General features: G+C 34.8%; 1 protein-coding gene across 3 annotated transcripts in view; it reads left to right on the top strand.

Moving 5' to 3' along the window:
- Window positions 1-20,683, top strand: part of LOC150099411 (mitogen-activated protein kinase kinase kinase 7-like) — a 415,932-nt gene that overhangs the window by 380,205 nt on the left and 15,044 nt on the right. For all 3 annotated transcript variants that reach the window (XM_090403539.1, XM_090403540.1, XM_090403541.1), the window contains one exon: window positions 2,944-3,028. In XM_090403539.1, the coding sequence (XP_090259665.1) occupies window positions 2,944-3,028 (85 nt within the window). The remainder of the gene's footprint in view (window positions 1-2,943; window positions 3,029-20,683) is intronic.

Below are 20,683 nucleotides of genomic sequence, written 5' to 3'. Positions count from 1 at the left end.
CATTCCACAAATAGAAAAAGTAACCATTCTTTACTTTCAAAGCAATGAAACAAAATTAAGAATGTCGAGCCATAGCAATAAAAACACATTGGAACACTATCATTGTCTGCTGCCCCTACATTATATCTGAGGTTTGGCAACTCCCTAACAAAACCTTTCACCACTCAAAATAGCTTTGGGATCATTGACACTGCCTACATAATGTGTGCTACAAAATTGTTTTCTTTCATTCTGATGATGGCATTCCCAAAACAGCCTTATCCCATAAATGAATTTCATCTTTCATCATATATTTTTAATATTTCTATTTCTGAGCTTTTCGTATTAGTATTTTTTCATCTGCAGTTTTTAAATTGTAGATTTTTACTCTTTAATATATTTTGACTTTTAATCTTTACCAGTTTTATGGTGATATTTATTCATTAACATCACGTCAGCGTGGTTAACCTAGTGGCTTTGCACTTCGCAACCATATGCCTGGGGGAAGGAGTGTCCTAGGTTCGATTCCCATCGATGGCTAACTTGGCTATGACTGAGGATCTTCCTCAGTCATAGCCAAGTTAGCCAGTCTTGGGCATGGACAGCAGGGTTTTTCATCCCACAAGCAGGCAAACTGGCTCCATGAACACACACGGATCTACATTCATAAATACTTAACCCCCCCATGAGGGGGCTCAACTCGCCTCAGTAGGGACGGGGGAGAGAAGGGAGGGAACTCCATACGAATAAATAAATAAAATTAACATCACATCACATTATTCATTACTGAATCTATTCTTTGTTCATATTGTATCTTTTTATCATATCCTATTCATTTTTATGCATTTAAACTCTTTTACTTATATCTCAGGTTTTAAATCTTTTAAGATTAAATGGAGTTCTATCTCACTATTTTACCATTGATATGATATTCATTCATCACCATCTACAATTTTAACTTCAAGTTTTAAAGATTGTATTTGCCAAAAATATAGCAAAGGTAGGCATAAACATCTATATATGATAATTTCATCAATTTTTTAATTAAAAAAAGTTCTGATCCAAGGGTACTCTATAAAATTAATGCTTTGCTTGTATGTAATAGTTTCCTTTTGTCCTGACTACTGCTTTCATCCCCCTCCACGTATGGCACTTCATCACCCCACATAAGAGGAAGAATCTATAGCAAATTAATTCCCTCTCCTCTTGTGTTTGGGATTGATATATATTTTAAAAAAAAAATGTTCTGGTTTGAATTGACTGAATCTCTGCTTGCTTCTGTACTTCAGAGTAGTGATTTTCAAATATTTTAAAGAAACACCCCACTTTTTTCCTTTAAAAAATTCTTGCACTTTCTATACTTTTCATAAAACAATATCAACTTATAGTTTTCTTAGCACATATTTTATTCTAGTAAAACTAAGATACTCCTACCATGTTTTGATAGTACACAGTTATAATTCAAACTAAAGTAAAATTGCACACAGAGGCATTTATTTTAAAATTTAGAACTTTTGAATTTCTAACTTAGTATATTAATGACAACTGTTGCAAGTGTTTTAATACTATATTATATTGAAATAAATTGATGGAATATTGAGTACATACATGTAAAAAAAAATGGTAATATTGACCATCTTTGTACTCTCTAGAAAGAGTCTCGTGCCCTCCCCCCCCAACTTCCCTAAGGGAAGGCACACTCCATAGTTTGAAAATTACTGTTGTTGAGTATATGTCGGATTAGTGTGAAAGTTTGTAAATCTAGTGGAAGATAGATATTAGTTCTGAAAGGAGGGGGAAGGGAGAAAACCACCAGGAACAGAAGACATGTTGGTATTCCTGTCTTGTTGATATTTGAACTTTCTTCTGTCTTTCTGTAAAAGACCAGAGGAGGCCTGTTGCATATGCATCTCTACTATAAAAGATTAGACACAACAAATGGCACTGGCTGTTTGTTGTGTCTAGTCTATATTATTGATTTCTGAGTATTTCTGTTACTTAAAAAGCATTACAAAGACACAGGTTTGGTTTTAACACAGAAGCAAAGCAATCAGGCCTGTTTGTTCCTAGTGGATAGTATACATGCTCTCCACTCTATAGCCTCAGGATCTGAATTCCATGGTACCTGATGTAAGAGTGCCACTCTGCTGATTGGAGGACTGTAGTAGCTTGATAAACAGTACCACATTTGGAATCTACAACATCTGGGTTTTAGACGATGTGATACTCAGCTTTTCATGGTACTAATGTACTATATAGGTCGAATGGCTGGAATTTACACTAGGAGAATTAAAAAAAAGCCACTAACCTACATTCATTATCTCGAACCAAGCTCTTATATGTGTTTGAAGAGCAGATAGTGTGTGTGTGTGTGTGTGTGTGTGTGTGTGTGTGTGTGTGTGTGTGTGTGTGTGTGTGTGTGTGTAATTGAGAAAAAATGTAAGACATATGGTGGATGCTACTTTGCTTTTTAAACATTCTTCGTTAGCTGTCAGTTGCTTCTCATAGCAAAAGGTTTAATTTTACAAAAGCTGGGAGTCTTCGTTATAACAGCCATTTGATTATAATATATATATATATGTATAAATAAAATATGAGATGATTATTTCATGTTCATATGAGAGAATGTTTTAATTTAGCATTATCTAGAAAATTGCCTTTTTGATTGCACTTATAATTTAAAATGAAATTCTCATTTAATAAAATACCTGAAAAATTCAATTAATTTTGCTGAATGGCTATTCTCTGATCAAATTGCATATTGGAGAGGAACATATCATAGTCATCATAAATAACAGGTAGTGGCATGATTGTTTTTCTGTTTAATTTCTGTTACTTGCCAATGTGATTGATTGTGACATTTCTTCTTTATTGGACCAATTGCTCGTAGTTAAACATTTATTAGGCTTTGTGTTTACACCATCTTTAATCCACATATCCACATTTAAGACATTTTTTTTGCAGATGTGAACTACTACGAGAACTTCAAGAAGATCAACAGAAAACCAGTAACTCTATGGATGAATTTTTTCATCTAAAAAAGGAAAAGGTATGGCACTTCTTGTTTATAGACTTTTTTTCCTGTTTTTTAATATATAATAGACATTCAATGTATAAGGGACAGTATATGCTAAACACAAATGACATTTAAAATATCATTAGTGCAAGTGTAATACAAAAGTGTTTCAAAAAAGCAGGTAGTACCAGCACATCTTCCATAAAAAAACTGATTTCTTAAGAGAAATTGAATTGGTAAAAATAGTATTTGCATCATGCTTTCTCATACAACCATCAGTTGCAAAAAAAAAGACAGAACAGCTGGAAATATGCTTATACATACACATAGGTACATAGCACAATCTGATTTTTGCATGTTAAGGGTACTGAAATTTGTTGTCAGTTGGCAGAAATGTACAAAAGAATGGTTACAGGGAAACAAGTTTTTTCAAAGGCACTACAGAAAACTGCCAACTACATATATACTGTTATACCCTGATAAGTTGGAACATAAGATATTTCATCTTATCATTGTATAACAGAGCAAACACCCAATTAAGAAACATTTAAAACATGCTTGATATCTGGGTAAGAGTAGTTCTGAATACTTATGTAAGAAAAGTGTGTATATATCATATGTATATTCTAAAACTGAGTTAAGACTGACATTACCATGCAAAATAAACTTTATTGTGAAATAACATGCAAGGCCAGACCAACATAACCTGTGTAAACATTCAGGAGGGGGAAAGCAGGCAGCTGCCCCAAGAGGTCTCTTCCTTGTGGAACGTAACTAGGAGTGGCAGGAGACGACCGAACGCCATGACGTCATACACTTGCGATGGCAATTTCTACATGCTGTTTGAATGGACAAAGTTACGTCGATGGCCGTTAGGGAGGAGTAAAAGGATTAGAACCCCCCCCTCTCGCTCTCTTGTTCCTGAGTCTTCACCTCCTGTTGATCAGAGCTCGGTGGTGCAAGGTCCGTCGCTGGCATGCGATTGGACAGTTTTGGGCAGGAAGTCTGATCTCGAGATACTGCAGCAGGCTATGCCACATGGAACGTCTAGGAAAGTACGTGTCCAGAAAGCTGTAACAAAAGAGGTCAGATAGAAGATCACGTTAGCATATTGATGATCGGAAGCCTAAACCGTGCTATGTTGAAAGAAGAGTAGGAAGGTACGTGTCCAGAAAGCTGTAACAAAAGAGGTCAGATAGAAGATCACGTTAGCATATCGATGATCGGAAGCCTAAACCATGCTATGTTGAAAGAAGAGTAGAAAGAAACGTGTCCAGAAAGCTGTAATAAAGGAGGTCAGATAGAAGATCATGCTAGCATATCGATGATCGGAAGTCTAGACTGTGCTATATAGAAGAAAAAGACAGTGAGGGCAGAATTTAGTGCAACAAAGGAACGGAACTGTCATGAATAGATAAGTAGAAAATTTATCATTTTCTTGTATGTAATCCATGGAGTTAGTGTTATGTAAACTTAAAACGAAGGACTCAGACATTTCTTAGAAAGGACTATAGGAAAGAGAGTTAGTGTGTAGAATAATATGAGTGGATTAAGTGTAATACAAGTTTGAATATTGAGTATGTCTAAAATATGTTTAAGAGGATTTGACCCAAGGAATGATTGTTAATTTAGATTCCAAGAATTTAAGATTATGGCGTGAGATGGATATTTTTTTTGTGTATGATAGTTAAGGTTTGTAAAAATTTAATGTGCTTCTCTATAGAAAGTGTTGGAGCTATCAGAAATGACATATTCTTTAACTAAGTTTGAATGAAACCTTTTAATTTTTGTATTATTAGTAATATGTACATTTTGTTAATTAAACCTTATTTTCTTTAACCTACTGTGTCTCTTGATGGAATTCGATGCACCACTTGTTAAATTAGGTACGAATCTGGGCGGGAAAATTTGTAGAAAGTATTATACGGTCACGATTGCATATCTCGTGTTATCTTTGTGCACTCCTTACCAACTTCTTGATTAATCCTTTAATTAATCTAATAGTCCTAAGTGGTGCAGTTTCAATAAATTTCTTGGAACTAAACGAGAAGTTGGTAAGGAAGTGTCTGCCACATAGGTTTAGGCTCAACCCCAGGCTTTTCCTGTGTGTCCCTAAGATACACGTGCCTCACAAAGGTAAGGCTATAGAAAAATACATAAAATATATGAAGAAAAAATAATGGGATACAACAATGCGTTATTATGGCATAGCAACTGGAAAGGCTGGACCACTTACTGTACAGGTCTGATCTTGTACCATTGATTTATTATGGAGGAGAATCCACCTGACAAGTTATTTGCAACTGATAGTGATGGGTATGCATGCTATCATTTCCAGGTTAATGGCACTCAACGTTAATATTTTTGAAATTAGTATAGAGGTATGATATTTCAGTATTGCAAATATACATTTGCAATCCACATATCAAGCATGTTTATACAAACATGCTTGATATGTGGATGGTGATACCTACCAATATCATCCTATGTGTCATACATGCATCCATATCAGATAAAATTCTTTGCATAAGAACGTTAATGTCATAGTTTTTGAAATACCCAGTATATTAGAGGTATAATTTAATACAATAAATATCTATTATTCCAAGTATTGTACTATGTTTTTGATAGATAACAAAAATTATCTCGCTTATAATTTTTCAAGTTAGAGCAGCTTCTATTTATTTTTAATTTAAGTAATGTACATAACTAAATAAATTTCTTAAGTTGCTATTATTTATTACATTACTTGTCAATTACAATTCTGATTGTAATTGGTATATTATATTGGTTAACATCCACCTTGAAGAACATTACAATCACAATCATCAGCATGGTAAATCAGGACTATAGTCCATGCTCTAGTTACCCCTTCACACATTAAATGTGTGAAGGGATAACCAGAATTCACAACAAGTCTGAGAGACTATTTTCCGAACAACATCAGCTATGAAACGCTCCCCTAACCTCAATAAACTTGCTGCATTAACTTGTCAAAAATCGGTGATGGTCATTATGAGGTCACATTTAGCCCAGCTTCTCTGAATTAACTTTGTTTTTATTTGGCTCCTAGAGGGTACATGATAGAACATTGATTTCTTTTCAGTTACGCTCAAAATTTTAACTATTGTGATTGTAATCGTAACTGAAAAGTAAATGTCCTCTCCTGGTACCCTCTGAGAGCCAAATAAAAGCAAAGTTAATTCAGAGAAATTAGGATAAATACGATCTCATAATGACTGTCTCCAATTCAGCATACTTATTAATGTTATAGGAGTGTTTTGTAACTGATGTTGATTCTGAAAAAAGTCTCTCAGATTTGTTGTGAATTCTATGTAGCATTGTTGTCCTCTTCCATTTAATCATGTGTGAAGGAGTAATCAGAGCATGAAGAGCCAGGCATGATTTACCATACTGATGATTGCGATTGCAGGTTTTATAACTTTATATACTGCAAGTTGTGCAAGAGATTGAGGTTGATCCTTAGGAGAAGGGATTAAAATTGCTAGCTAGGGTATGTATGTGTGTGTGTGTGTGTGTGTGTGTGTGTGTGTGTGTGTGGTTTTTACATGTGGTTTTCTAAGCATTGAGCTTATACTCAAGAATTTTAGCTGTCTTTTCAGATGTATTACCCTTCAATATAGATATGGGAATGATTTTATTGTGATCTTGTGTGTCAGGTGTGGGAGGCATGCAGTATTTTGTCTGTTTTATAGTGGTTGTAGCAAGTGCTTAAAAAGCATTGCAAAGATAACTGAGTTTTGTGGCAAGAGTTGCGTCATTAAAATCGATAGTCCCAGCTTGTATAAGTGCTTTGATGATGCTGTGCTGTTGGGAACGTGACTGCCTATGTAATTACTTTCCTTTGTATGTGTGTATGTTTCCTATAAAGAAACTAGGCTAGACATATTTCTAAATATTTATACAGCTAAAATGTGTAGAAAAAAATATATATAGAATTTATTAAAAAAACAACTCCATTATATTTCATCCATAAATTAAATGATGAATCTAGACTATTGTAGACTGTATTACATTGAATTTTTAGTTTATCGTGTATACATAGTTCATGTTTTCATTGTTGAATCTTATGGTTTCTCTTCTACTTCTTAAATTTGAAAGTCATACTGAAGATGTCCTGCCAATAGGACAACATTCTACATTTGCTAAAATAAAAATTGTATAAGTAAAATCTGCATTAAGTTTTATTGAGATAATTCTTAATGTAACATGGACATCATCTCAGTGAAATGAATCTTCAAGACATGAATCATCATGAGTCACGTAGCATGTGTATACTACCTCATGTCTCAATTGCAGCTGTCTCTGTCATAAACACAGAGCGATTAACAAATTTGAAGTATTAGAACAAAGAAACTGTGCAGTATTAACTACTACATTATCAGTGATAACTGGGTTATAAATTTAACAAACAGACTTCTTACTAATAATGAACTGAATGCCTCTAATGGTCCAGATTTTGCCTTGTCTCCTTGACAAGTACCTTACTTAGATATTATGGTAAGTTTGGAAAAGTCAGTTACAGTTTGAAATTAGCCAAACTGTATACATAGCAGTGCCTCCTTCTTTGAATATACTGTTCTTAGAAGTATAACTGCTTCACTCCTTACATCAAAACACCAATATTGTCACCACAATGGCTGATGAGGGTAACGTTGCTGTTGTAATGGATACCATGGAGTGTAATCGTAAAATTAATATCGTACTAAGGGATAGATCAACCTACAGTGTGATCAGCAAGGATCCAGCAAAGAGTAAAATCGATAAATTATAAATTATTGGACAATGTACAATCTTGAGATGCTACTGCTGTTGAGAAGTTAAGAATTCATCAGACCCATCCATCCCATCCCATCTCTATGGTCTTCCCAAGGTCCATAAAGATGACTATTCACTGTGTTCAATAGGGAACTGTATTGGCTTTCCCACTTACTATTGTGCAAAGCATTCCATTCATGATCTTCGAAATTTCACTGGCTACACTAGCTCTTATGTTAAGAATAACATTGACATTAAAGAGAGAAAATTAAAGATCTGTGTCTGTTGGACATTTGATGTGGTTTCCTTATTTACCAACACACCACTAAAGAGACTCTTCACTTTTTGCAATCTTGATTTCCCTAAGACTTTTTTAAACTTGTTTAAATTTACCATCAGTGCATGATGGAATAAGGTATGCAAACAAATTGGAAGAACAGTGATGGTAGTCCTTCTCAACTGCTTATTTTATGGCGCATCTAGAAAATCACCCATTCCATACTATTTTTCTCATATTCAGCTTCTTTTTGTTGATAATAACATTGCAGTCTGGTCCCACTCAAAGACAGAATTTGTTTTCTCATTGGATTCAGGTTCAAGTCCACTGTTGAACCTGAATCCAACAACAGTCTTACCTTTTTGGATATCCTAATAATCTGAAATCCTACAGGTCGTGTTGAATTTTTAGTTTATCAAAAACTAACCTTTACTGGAAGATACATCCATTCATTCTCACACCATCATGCATTGCAGAAGATAGATGTTATCAAAAGTATTATCAATAGGTATTATCATAGAATTCATGCAATCTGCTCTTCTGATTGCCTTAGGTTGATGAAATAAAATAAAAATCATTCTGATGACAAATGGTTATAATGAAACTACCATTTAGAAAATTACTGACAAGCTATCTTCCATCAATCGGACTACAATCCAGTGGGAGAATTTCCACATTCTACCTTAAAGGAAGGTCTGAATAAATACACTGGTTTCTATAAATTAAGAAACAAAGAGAAAAATCATTCAAATGTGCAATTGAGTGGAAACAGTATTATATGAGATGTGAGCAAACACCCACAAAAATTGTAAATAAATGCTAACGAAAGAGCCATACGGTTTCATTTCAGTGACGTAAATTATATAGAAATAGTGGATATTAACGATCCAACATGATTTAAAAGACAGGTATATGTAGACACTAAGAAAGTTTTATAATTTTGAGAGCTTCGAGAATACAATCCTCAGCATCAGAGAGTTACCTTAACTTGCACTACTTAAAAGAACACGATTGCCGTCCAAGGCTTCTGTATATTCACCTTTTATTAGTGCATTTGATAAAGGTTTCACTGCCCTGACAGCTGTTTCGCTCTGGTTGGCAGTGGTAGTGTTCTTTTAAGTAGTGCAAGCTAAGGCAACTCTAGTGCCAAGGATTCTATTCTCATAAACTCTCTGGTCAAAATTATGATATAGTTTATCATAGTTTCTACATACATTTGGCTTTGAAATAATGTTGGATCTTTAATATCCATTATTTATATATAATTTGCATCACTGAAATGAATCCATATAGCTCTTTCTTTTTAATTACTTTTAAGCACCAACCGAGAACTCACTTATGAAAAATACATTTCTCTGAAATTGGATTGCTTCAGTATTGAATGAGATTTTTTGCTCTTAAGGTTTCTACCTGTCTCAGAAGAGAAATAACCATTAGGCATCTAACATCCCATTGCACTCAACAACAACATAGACTACAAGTTATTTACAAATGACCTTCACCGAATGATGGTCATTTTCTCAAGTATTTTTACCAGCACACAGACCTATGGTATCCCAGGCCAGGAGATGGGACTCAGCCGCTTCTTGCTCCAAGATGTTATACAACTTTCCCAAGGACAGATCCTATAAATATCCTAGGAATGCCATTCCTGGAAGCTCCAACACTGACAACAGAAACTTGACCAGTAAGAGTAAAGGGACATCGGTCTTCTCTGCTTTTTGGCAAGAGCCACTATCATCGAAACTGTTACCTGCACATTTGGCATTAGTAGTAGTACCTGCACTACTACTGCAACACATCATTCATCTTGCAGTCATCACGGAACGGTACCAGTTGGTAGTACTCAGTATAGAAAACGCATTGACTGAGTCCAACATGAATTTCTCTTGCTCATTTAATATCTCGTAAGGTTTGGTGAAAGTTTACACTGGGCAGTCAGAGGAATTTATGCTGAAGCCAAAACCAGTTTGATAGTAAATGACTACTACCAGATCCTGTCTCCCCCCTCCCCCTTTGCAAAGGAGTATGTCAGGGTTATTCTCTGAGTCTACTACTTTTCTCTCTGGTATTAGAACTGTTTCTAAGATGGATGAATGATACCATCATGATAAGAGAAATTTTACTCCCCCCCAGGAGTGCAAAAATATTGCCTATGCAGATAATTTAATCTGTACCTTCAGAGATAATAGTTCTGTCAGCACATTCTTTAACATCCTCCGTCACTTCAGAGAAAGTAGTAAACCCAATGCCAATCTTAATAAAATCAAGTTATTAATCATCAGACAGTGAATAATTGAAACTTACCACTCAGCTTATTCCCAAAGACAGATCCTATAAATATCGTAAGAATGCCATTCCTGGAAGCTACAACATTGACAGCAGAAGACTTGACCAGTAAGAATAAAGGGACATTGGTCTTCTCTGCTTTTTGGCATGAGCCACTATCATCGAAACTGTGGTTGTACCTCCACTACTACAATGGTAGTAGTGCAGGTACAAGATGAATGACGTGTAGGTTCAACCTACACGTCATTCATCTTATGGTTATCACGGAAGCTGATCTGTATAAAGCCTTACTTCAGTTTTTTTGAAATCACTGCAAGCAAGAGGTGGAGCTTCAACATCTTCCCCCTTGCTCGCAAGGCGGATTTGATTTCCCAGTTTTAGATATTGCTTCTTTACTAATACAATTAGAATCATTAAGAAAATTCTTAGTTCCACTCATCTTAGCAACCATCTAGTTGAGCACTTCTTGGATATTTTCTATCTCACTTTGGTATAAGTAACCACAAAGGAGCCCATGCAGAAGTTATATCCCCAACTTTGGGATAACATGTCATCTCATTAGACAAACATCAGGCAAAGGAATAAATCTCTTATCTCTAAAATCCAAACAGTTGTCAAAATTCTTTCAATTTCATAACCATCTAGCACCAAACTTGAATATGGATATAAGAATTTTATCAAGTAGTGTCTACAAACTTTGCTACTACCCTTCCAGACAAAACTTGTCCTGGAGGATAGCACACAGGAATTTTCCATTGAAGTGGATAAAATACAGTAAATTTCAGATTCACAGCCCAACTTTCCCCATTTGTGGACAGCTTGAAACAATTAATCACTTTTTTTTTATTACTGCCCACTAATAAGATGTATTTGGTTTTGTATTAGTATGGTCCTGTGTGTTCCCATGTTGACAGTAGAGGAAGTTGTATTTCTACAGTTTCTTCCACCAGTCACTAGCAAAATCAAAATCATCATCTTTCTAATTACAGAATTCAAGTACCATTTATGGAGAATCCAGAAATAGGATGCAAAAATCAGGCAAGTAAGTTATACTCTACAATAACTGGAGCTTTCTACAGCTCTATCTTGAAATTTCTGCCTTTAGAACAGATCATTTTGGGGAACTCTTGATTAAGTATTGGTTCATTCCACCAATACTATGCAGGCTAAGAAATGACAATTCAAATTTGTCTGATACTTCCATTTAGTAACTTAACCTTTAGTAACTTCAAAACCAGCAGGTAATCCAATGAATGATGTAATGTATCTGGAGGAGGGGAAGTCTTATAAAATCCTGGACCAAACACAATGTGAATTAACCTCGATGGGCTCCCACTCGGGTATGAACTTCACCTACCCATTCTTTCATGTTTTTAGGAGCAGCACTGCAGACCATGGCAATTCAGATATCAAGAGAATGAAATGGACTTATAACTAATACTTTGTAACCGAGGTCTCAATTTAGACCTGTGATGTTCTTTTGAACAAACTGAATTGCCTTGTCTGCGAATAAAACCAACCAGTTCGAAACAGCTGTCAGGCCAGTGAAATCTTTATCAAATGCACTAATAAAAGGCAAATGTATGGACACTTGGGCAGTGGTCATGTTTTTTTAAGTAGTGCAAGCTAAGACAATTCTGATGATTGTATTTTCATAAGCTTTCTGGTCAAACTTATGAAACTCTCTTAATTTTTTAATTTCTGCATACATTCAACTTTAAAATAATGTTAGGTCTTTAATATGCACTATTTGTATATAATTGTAAATAAATAGTTTAATTCAGTAACGTGTACATGAAGACAATGGTCAAAATGAGATTATCAAAGTGCCTCAATAAGGAATGTGATCACACTTCATTGCAATGCAGCGCTCACAGTATGATGTTCCGTGCTATTTATAATGGTGTCCAGAAGCTCATTTGATAATAACAACCATTGCGCTTGCAATGCTCTCTAAGTCCAAGGTTTTATGGAAAGGGGGGGGAGGGGGGATTGAGAGCAGCAACACATCTACCTAGAGCATCCCAGACATGCCATTGATACTAGACACAGAGTTCTTTGAAACTTAGATTCTTCCAGGCTTAGATTCTTCATTCCAGCAGATTCAGATTTGGTTGTCTTCCTTTTAAGTCTTTTTATGTTACTCCCACCCACAAAAGATTATATTTGCAAACCTGTAGTACATTTTGTACCTTGGTGGGCTAAGATATTTTTTTTTATTTTTAACAATGTATATATATATATATATATATATATTTGAAACAGATTAAATGACTATAAGCTGAGAGATAAAAAATAGAAACGCTATTTTATTTTAAACAACTAGTTTTATCTTCTTAGAATACTTCATTGGGTGCATAACATGAGAGAAATACCAACAAACATTGCGAGAGAAAAAATCTAAACATTAAAATACTAAAGTAACATTTGAAGGCATTCCGTGCATCTCTTATTGTTGGGCGTGCACATGCGTTCAAGGTCTAGTGAACACCAAAGTTGGATAGCAGCACAGTGACAGCTTGAGAGATTATTGCTAAAGTTAGTGTTGAGATGTACTGTGTAGAATCTAAAGAAATTGTCCTCAATCCAGTATATCTCAACACTAACCTCAGCTATAATCTCTCAGACTGTCATTGCATTGCTGTCCAACTTTGGTGTTCTCAAGACCTTGAATGCAGGCTCATGCCCAACAATGAAGAGATACATGGAATGGCTTCAATTGTTAATATGTTAGCGTTTTAATGTTTAGATTTTCCCTCATGCTATGCACCTGATGAAGTCTTCTAAGAAGATGAAACTAGTTGTGTGGTTTATTTAAAATAAAATAATGTTTCTATTTTTCAGTCTTGGCTTATAGTAATTTAATCTGCTTCAAAAAAATGTCTCTCAGCCTAGTCAATCAATTATATCATATATATATATATATATATATATATATATATATATTTGTATTTTTAATTTTTTTTAATTTTTTACAGTCAGGAAACTGCTTTGGAGACCAAACATTGAACTGCCTCCAATAAGCAGGGTGGTGGTGGTCCTGCATATACTGTGAAACACTATGAAATTGTCTAAACCTTAATCACTCTGACCATATACCAATTTCAAATTTTTGTGAAGTAATCACCACCGACTGTTTGTAATTTTTTTTGAAGGAAAGGGGGGGGGGGTATTTAAAATGACACGACCTGGAAAGAATATACTACATGTCTCATTCTTATTATTCATGTTTTGAATGTGGTTACCAGTCATCTCTTCTTTCTTCCCACTGATGTCCATGTTACACTAGATGAAATACGATGGTGGTCTGAAAAGTTCTCGTCCTAACAATGAAAAAACAAATTTATAATTTCAAAATTATTTTTATTTTTCAACATAATCTCCATTAAGACTAATACATTCATTCCAGCGATGTTCCAGTGCCATTATTCTGTCCCTGTAGTGATCCTCAGTAAGATCCGCAAAATACTCCTCTACAGCTGCAGTCACCTCTTGATTCGAAGAAAAATGCTGACCAGCGAGGAACAGTTTTAGTTTTAGGAAGAGATAGAAGTCAGAGGGAGCCAAATCTGGGGAATAGGATGGATGTTCCATCAATTCATAGTGCAGATCTCTTAATTTTCCCATTGCCAAAATATTTTTGTATGCAGGTGCATTGTCCTGATGAAAGATGAGTTTTTTCTTCTGCAAACTGGGTCTTCTCTCACGAATTTTTTTGTCTTGTCTGTAAAAGATTGGAATAATATTCCCTGGTTATTGTTTCATCCTTTTCAAGATAATAACATAATTAATAAACAAATTGCCTTTAGCATCGCAAAACACTGATGCCATGACCTTTGCTGCTGATGGAACTGACTTTGTCTTCTTTGGCACTGAACAACCTGCTTCTGTTTTGAATGCTGTTTAGATTCTGGTGTGTAATGGTGAATCCCAGTCTCATCCATAGTAATAAATCGATGCACAAAATCAGTTTGATTCTTGTTAAAATGCTCCAGCACCTTTCAGAGATTTTCATTCAAGTGCGTTTTTGATCTGCTGTGAGCAAGCGTGGCACCCATCTTGCGCAAATCTTTTTCATTTGCAATTCTTCATGCAAAATATATCCTACACGTTCTTTTGAAATGCCTATATTCTCAGCAATTTCACACACTTTGACTCACCAGTCATCCAATACCATATCGTGCACTTGATCAATGACTTCTGGTGGTGTTACACTTTTTGGACATCTTTCACGTGGATCATCTTCAAGGCTGGTATGGCCACGTTTAAACTCAGCAGCCCATTTCTTAATTGCCGAAAACGAAGGAAGAGTACCCATAACTTTTATGAACTTCAAATGAATTTCTTTTGGTGTTAAACCTTCTTTTACAAAGAATTTTATAACTGCATGATATTCAATTTTATCCATTTCAAGGGATACAGACAACACTTTTGCTTCAGACAAACTACTTGATAGAATGACTTGCAATTTCACATGGATGCTTATGACAGATGTACCAACTTAGAAAAAAATCTTGCCGATATTGTTGCCATTTTTTTCACCCTTGTATATTAGAGTTTTTTATTATAATAAATTCCATATTATTTTTACATATATTAACTGTATAAGGATTTAGAAACGTGAAGAATTTTTTAGGAAAGACTGTTGTTTTTCTATTTTGAATTGCATTTTTAGACATTGTCTGTTTAAAATGCACTAAAAATGTGTCTAATGTGTCAGATAGCAAATAATCTACATGGTGTAGTTAGTTGGTTTTATATCAGTTTGAGGGCTTGGATTTCTAGGTGTTCTGGATTGAAATCAACTGTATGATGACGTTGCTATCCCATCTAGTTGTTTATATATTTTTTCTTGCATTAAAAAATGACAATAACCTGAGTGCATGGTGATTTTGAATAATTCAAATATATCAGAGAAACTGTAGCTTAATAAAGTCAAACGGTTGATCTTATTAAGACAACCCCCCCCCTTCCTCCCATATTTGCAGGTCATGTTAATGTCTTATGGAGAAAACAGACATCTATAGATAATAAATGAATAACTAAATTTGTTAGTTAATTAGATTAATAAGCCAGAATCTGAATGAGTTCTTAAGGGATACATTAGGGAATAGGAAGGCTACATATTTGAGGATCGAGTCTAATGAGCAAGAGTTCCTAAGATGTTTTTAATATGAGGAGGAGTGACCTGTAATGTGAGAGAGTTCTTGATTTAAGTGTTTGGATACTTAATTTGTTGGGAAACCAATACTGTCCATGATGGGTCTCAAGGGTATGTTCTGTTTGTATTTTAGATAATCTCTAAACCCAGAGAGGCCTAGGATTGTACAATAAATTTAGTTTAATCCTTTATCCAAGTGTGAGCAAACAAAGTTTGCGCCTCAAAGTATCTTCAGGACTGGGGAGGTGGTACAACACCAGGGCACTCCTTACAAAGGTGGAGCAAGCTACCAACACTCCTATCTCAGTATCTCCCATAATGCAAAACACATCTCCTTGCGGATATGTCTAATGTTATGCATTAAGGGAAGGGCCACAACCCAGACTAGTTTCGACCTTATTGAGGTCTCTTCAGTGGGAGCCAAGCCCAAGTGGAGATACCAGGCAGAAGCATTAGCAGGTCATCTCTACTTGTAGGAGTGTTGTTAGAGTAAGACTGAGATAGGAGTGTTGGTAGCTTGCTCTACCTCTGCAAGGAGTGTCCTGGTGTTGTACCACCTTACCCCAGTCCTGAAGATATTTTCAGGCGCAAACTTTGTTTGCACACACTTGGATAAAGGATTAAACTAAATTTATTATACTCTAACCATGTGAAAAATAAACTTTCAACATCTTTCTCTAAATCCAGAGTAATTTATTAAAAAAGGGTGGCACACCATTTGGCAACTCCTATAGGTAGAGATGACCTGCTAATGCTTCTGCCTGGTATCTCCACTTGGGCCTGGCTCCCACTGAAGAGACCTCAATAAAGGTCGAAACTAGTCTGGGTTGTGGCCCTTCCCTTAATGCATAACATTAGACATATCCGCAAGGAGATGTGTTTTGCATTATGGGAGATACTGAGATAGGAGTGTTGGTAGCTTGCTCCACCTTTGCAAGGAGTGCCCTGGTGTTGTACTGCCTTACCCCAGTCCTGAAGATACTTTCAGGTGCAAACTTTGTTTGCTCACGCTTGGATAAAGGATTAAACTAAATTTATTATACTCTAACCAAGTGAAAAATAAACTTTCAATATCTTTCTCTAAATCCAGAGTAATTTATTAAAAAAAAGGGTGGCACACCATTTGGCAACTCCTATAGGTAGAGATGACCTGCTAATGCTTCTGCCTGGTATCTCCACTTGGGCCTGGCTCCCACTGAAGAGACCTCAATAAAAGTCGAAACTAGTCTGGGTTGTAGCCCTTCCCTTAATGCATAGCATTGGACATATCCGCAAGGGAATGTGTTTTGCATTATGGGAGATACTGAGATAGGAGTGTTGGTAGCTTGCTCCACCTTTCCAAGAAGTGCCCTGGTGTTGTACCACCTTACCCCAGTCCTGAAGATACTTTCAGGCGCAAACTTTGTTTGCTCACACTTGGATAAAGGATTAAACTAAATTTATTATACTCTAACCAAGTGAAAAATAAACTTTCAACATAGGATTGTACAGTTTAAGTCTTTGGATAGTTTTAGAGCTAAGACAGTCTAATAATAGTATGCATATTGTATATTATGACTATGGCCTTTAGCCTTGGCAATAACTGCACCCTAGATCCAAAGAAAACATCCAGTCTTCATTACAGAAATAGAATGAGACATCAACATTCTCTTCTCCCATATTGCCAGTAACATCTAGCTAGACATAATCAACATTTTAAAATTGGCAAAGCCTCCAAAAAAGGAATTTATCTCATTCAGAATTTGCCAAAAAACAGGAATGTTATCATCACAAAAGCTGATAATGGTAACCCGACAATAGTACTTGATCATTCTCTAAATATGATCAAAAAATGTTGATGTTACTGACAGATTGATCTAAGTATGGTTTATTGAATAACAGTTAATACTAAATAAATAAATAAAAAAAGCACTCCCAGTATTATGCTATGACCCCCCCCCCCCATTTTGATAGTGAAATAGATTATTGGAAATGTTTTTAACAAACCTCATTAACTAACACCTGATGATTCATTTCACCATCGAAAAGGAAAATAATCACTTTCTCCTTCCTTAGCACTTCTTGTTACCCAACAGATTCTTATCCTTTTCTGCAGAAAACTTACCCATACTAGAAGGTACATCTATCACATCACCACCCCTGCCAGCAGTATGGTTATCAAAACCTAAGCAAATACAGGTATAACCATCTGCTTTGACTACATTAGCCTCTCCAGTGATCACAACCAGCACTTTTTTAAACCAAAGGCTTCCTGCCTTCACAAAATCAAAAGAACTCTACTCCTCTTCCCCATCCCAATCCCAAAACCGAAAAAAATTCATTGCTAATCCCTACATCTGGAGTACCTCACAAAAAATCTTACATGTTCCCAAAAGGTATAACATAAGATCCTCCAAAATTTAGCTACCTTTATGCACTCATGAGGAGATCCTCTCTATCATTTATATCATCCTGTCTAGAGTATCCCATGCTCCTGCAAACTAACTTACTTGGACAAACTGGAAGAACAACAAAAATTCATTTGGAGGAACATAAACATAGTGCAAATAATGCACATAGCTCGTTATTTGCACTACAGCCATTCTGGAGTAGCAGACTGGCTGATCGAAATCCAATTGGAAAAAATCCTCCCCTCCACTCAGAAACAGATATAAATCTGATGGATTATTTTTGGAATCTGCCACAGCAATATTTAGTTCTTTGTATTAATTATGTATCTTTTAATTCAATATTAACTTTTAATTTTCATATCCTTAAATAGAATTTCAGAGACATTATACATGCAATTTTTTAGAAATTCACCATCGATAAAAGGTTTTCCTGCTTTTGCTATTTCAAGGGATAAAAAAATCGCTTCATTAGTATTTGACGAAGATTTCGTCCAAGTTGACAAATTTCTTTGCTGAAGCAGTGTTTTCTATTTTCACCCTCAGGATATTTTTTACTGAAGACTAAATGTTTTCCTCGAAAATGTCGTTCGACATTACTTAATTTGTTATTTTAAAGTCATAGATGACAAATTAAACATTGCGGATTTCCATTTACTTCTATAAATGAGAATTTCTCTATCCACATTTTATTGAATCCTCTGTTTTTTCGGTTTGGATTTTATGGATATTAATTCTGCCAATTTTATATCTATTGCAGTTTGATGAATCAAATGATATTTCCAATATGGCACAATGCTGCGTGATGGTTAAATATATCACATCTTCCGGTATTCGAGAAGAACTTCTTGATCTGCTAACACTTAAAGGACACACTACGTGTCAAGATATTTCAGAAAACCTTCTAAGAAGTTTACAGAATAAAAATATAAATATTAATAATATAGTTGCGACTGATGGTGTGCCTTCTATGATTGAGAAAAATAAGGGATTTGTTAAGTTATTCTCCACTCATATTCCACATGGAGTTATTTCATTTCATTGCATTTTGCATCAAGAAGCTTTAGTTGCAAATTCTTTGGGATTATTATCACAACTAAAAAAAGTGATCGATGTTGTGCCAATGATCAATTTCTTCCGATTTCAGGCGTTGAATCACAGACTTTTTGACACATTTTTAGAGGAACTGGGTAGTCAACATGTGACATTTATATCTGTACGATGATTAACAGGAGGAAAAGCCTTAAAACGTTTTTTTCAGTGCATAAAAGAAGTAATAGTTTTCTTAGCCACTAAAAATTATAATGTAAATCATGTGGAACTTCTCAGTAATCCCGAATGGATACAAAATTTTTGTTTTTTGCTTGATATGACAGAACATTTTAATAAGCTAAATTTGAAGTTGTAAGGGAAGTGAAACACAGCCTTACAATTACTAGAGGAAATCCTTACCTTTGAACAGAAACTAAGAGTGTTTTTCAAAGATGTTACTGAAGAAAAATTTATATATTTTGAAAATCTAAATTGAAATTTAGATTTTCAAAATCTAAATTGAAATTTAGAATTTAAATTTAAATCAAGAAAAAGTTGATTGCAAAATATTCTCTGAAATGATTACTGTAATTTTAGATTCATTTACAAGCAGATTTCAGGATTTTAAAAACCATCAAGAGATGATGAAATTTATATTACATCCGTTAAATTGCAATTTAAAATTAACAGATATTGAAGCTTTTCCCGGAATATCAATTACAGAACTACAAATGGAGCTTCTGGAAATTCAGAATAAAAGCATCTTGGTGCAAAAACTTCAGGAAATGGTAGCACAAATTGAAGAAAATGAGGAAACGATGGAAGAAACACCACAGGAAATTATATTTAAATGTTGGAATTCTTTCCTAACTAATTATTCAATGCCAGGCGACTTGCTCATGGGGTTTTGACTCTTTTCAGTTCAACCTACAATTGCGAACAATTTTTCTCTTCAATGAATTATATTAAAAATAAGTATAGGAACAAATTGACTGATGAAAGTTTGAAAGCCAAATTACTATTAAAGTGCACGACATACAATCCAGATTTAAGTAAATTGGCTGAGAAGATGCAAAATCAAAAATCTCATTAGTGAATTTTACATTAAAACAATCAAATATCTATTAAAATACATAATATTGTATTTTTGTTTGGACTAATTCTTTTTGCGATACAAATTCTGACTTTTTTGCAATATTATACTTACTTAAACATGCTTTGTGATTAAAAACTTAATCAAACTTAATGTTGTTTTATTTATTGAACATATAAAAAATTTATATTCAAACATAAAAGTGGTATTTGATATCTGGAAGTACTGAATTAAAACCAAATTTACCTAAGTTTGAACTAACTGCAACTTCGAGTCACCAGGAAAAATTGAATTAAAGTTGCAGCTCCGAAAATTTTGTTTTAATTAATTTTTTTTTGGTGGAATGGCTCTTTGGTTCAAAAAGGTTCCGACCCTTGCTGTAGAGGATGCCAGTTAGGACTGTAAGATCTCAACTTTCACACTTAGTCTGTGTTTCCCTCCCTGTTGGTGCCTATGTACACTTGCTTAGTATATTTATTTGTGCCCATGAGTATACCTTGGTGTCCAGGGTGAAATATCAGCTTAATGATCTAATTTGCCAAATAAATTTTGTTAAATCATTATTTCTAGACATCTGTTTTGTCCACTGAATATCAGCATGAGTGGTACATTTATTTCATTTCAGTAAAATTATGGAGATTACAATTGTGTTAGGAATAATTACTTTAAT

The sequence above is a fragment of the Typopeltis vanoorti genome, chromosome 14 (genome assembly GCF_054136105.1).
Source record: "Typopeltis vanoorti isolate ZY-2024b chromosome 14, IOZ_Tvanoo_1.0, whole genome shotgun sequence".
Classification (NCBI taxonomy): Eukaryota; Metazoa; Arthropoda; class Arachnida; order Uropygi; family Thelyphonidae; genus Typopeltis; species Typopeltis vanoorti.
The sequence above is the reverse complement of the archived record's forward strand: the minus strand, read 5'-3'. Positions and strand labels throughout refer to the sequence as shown.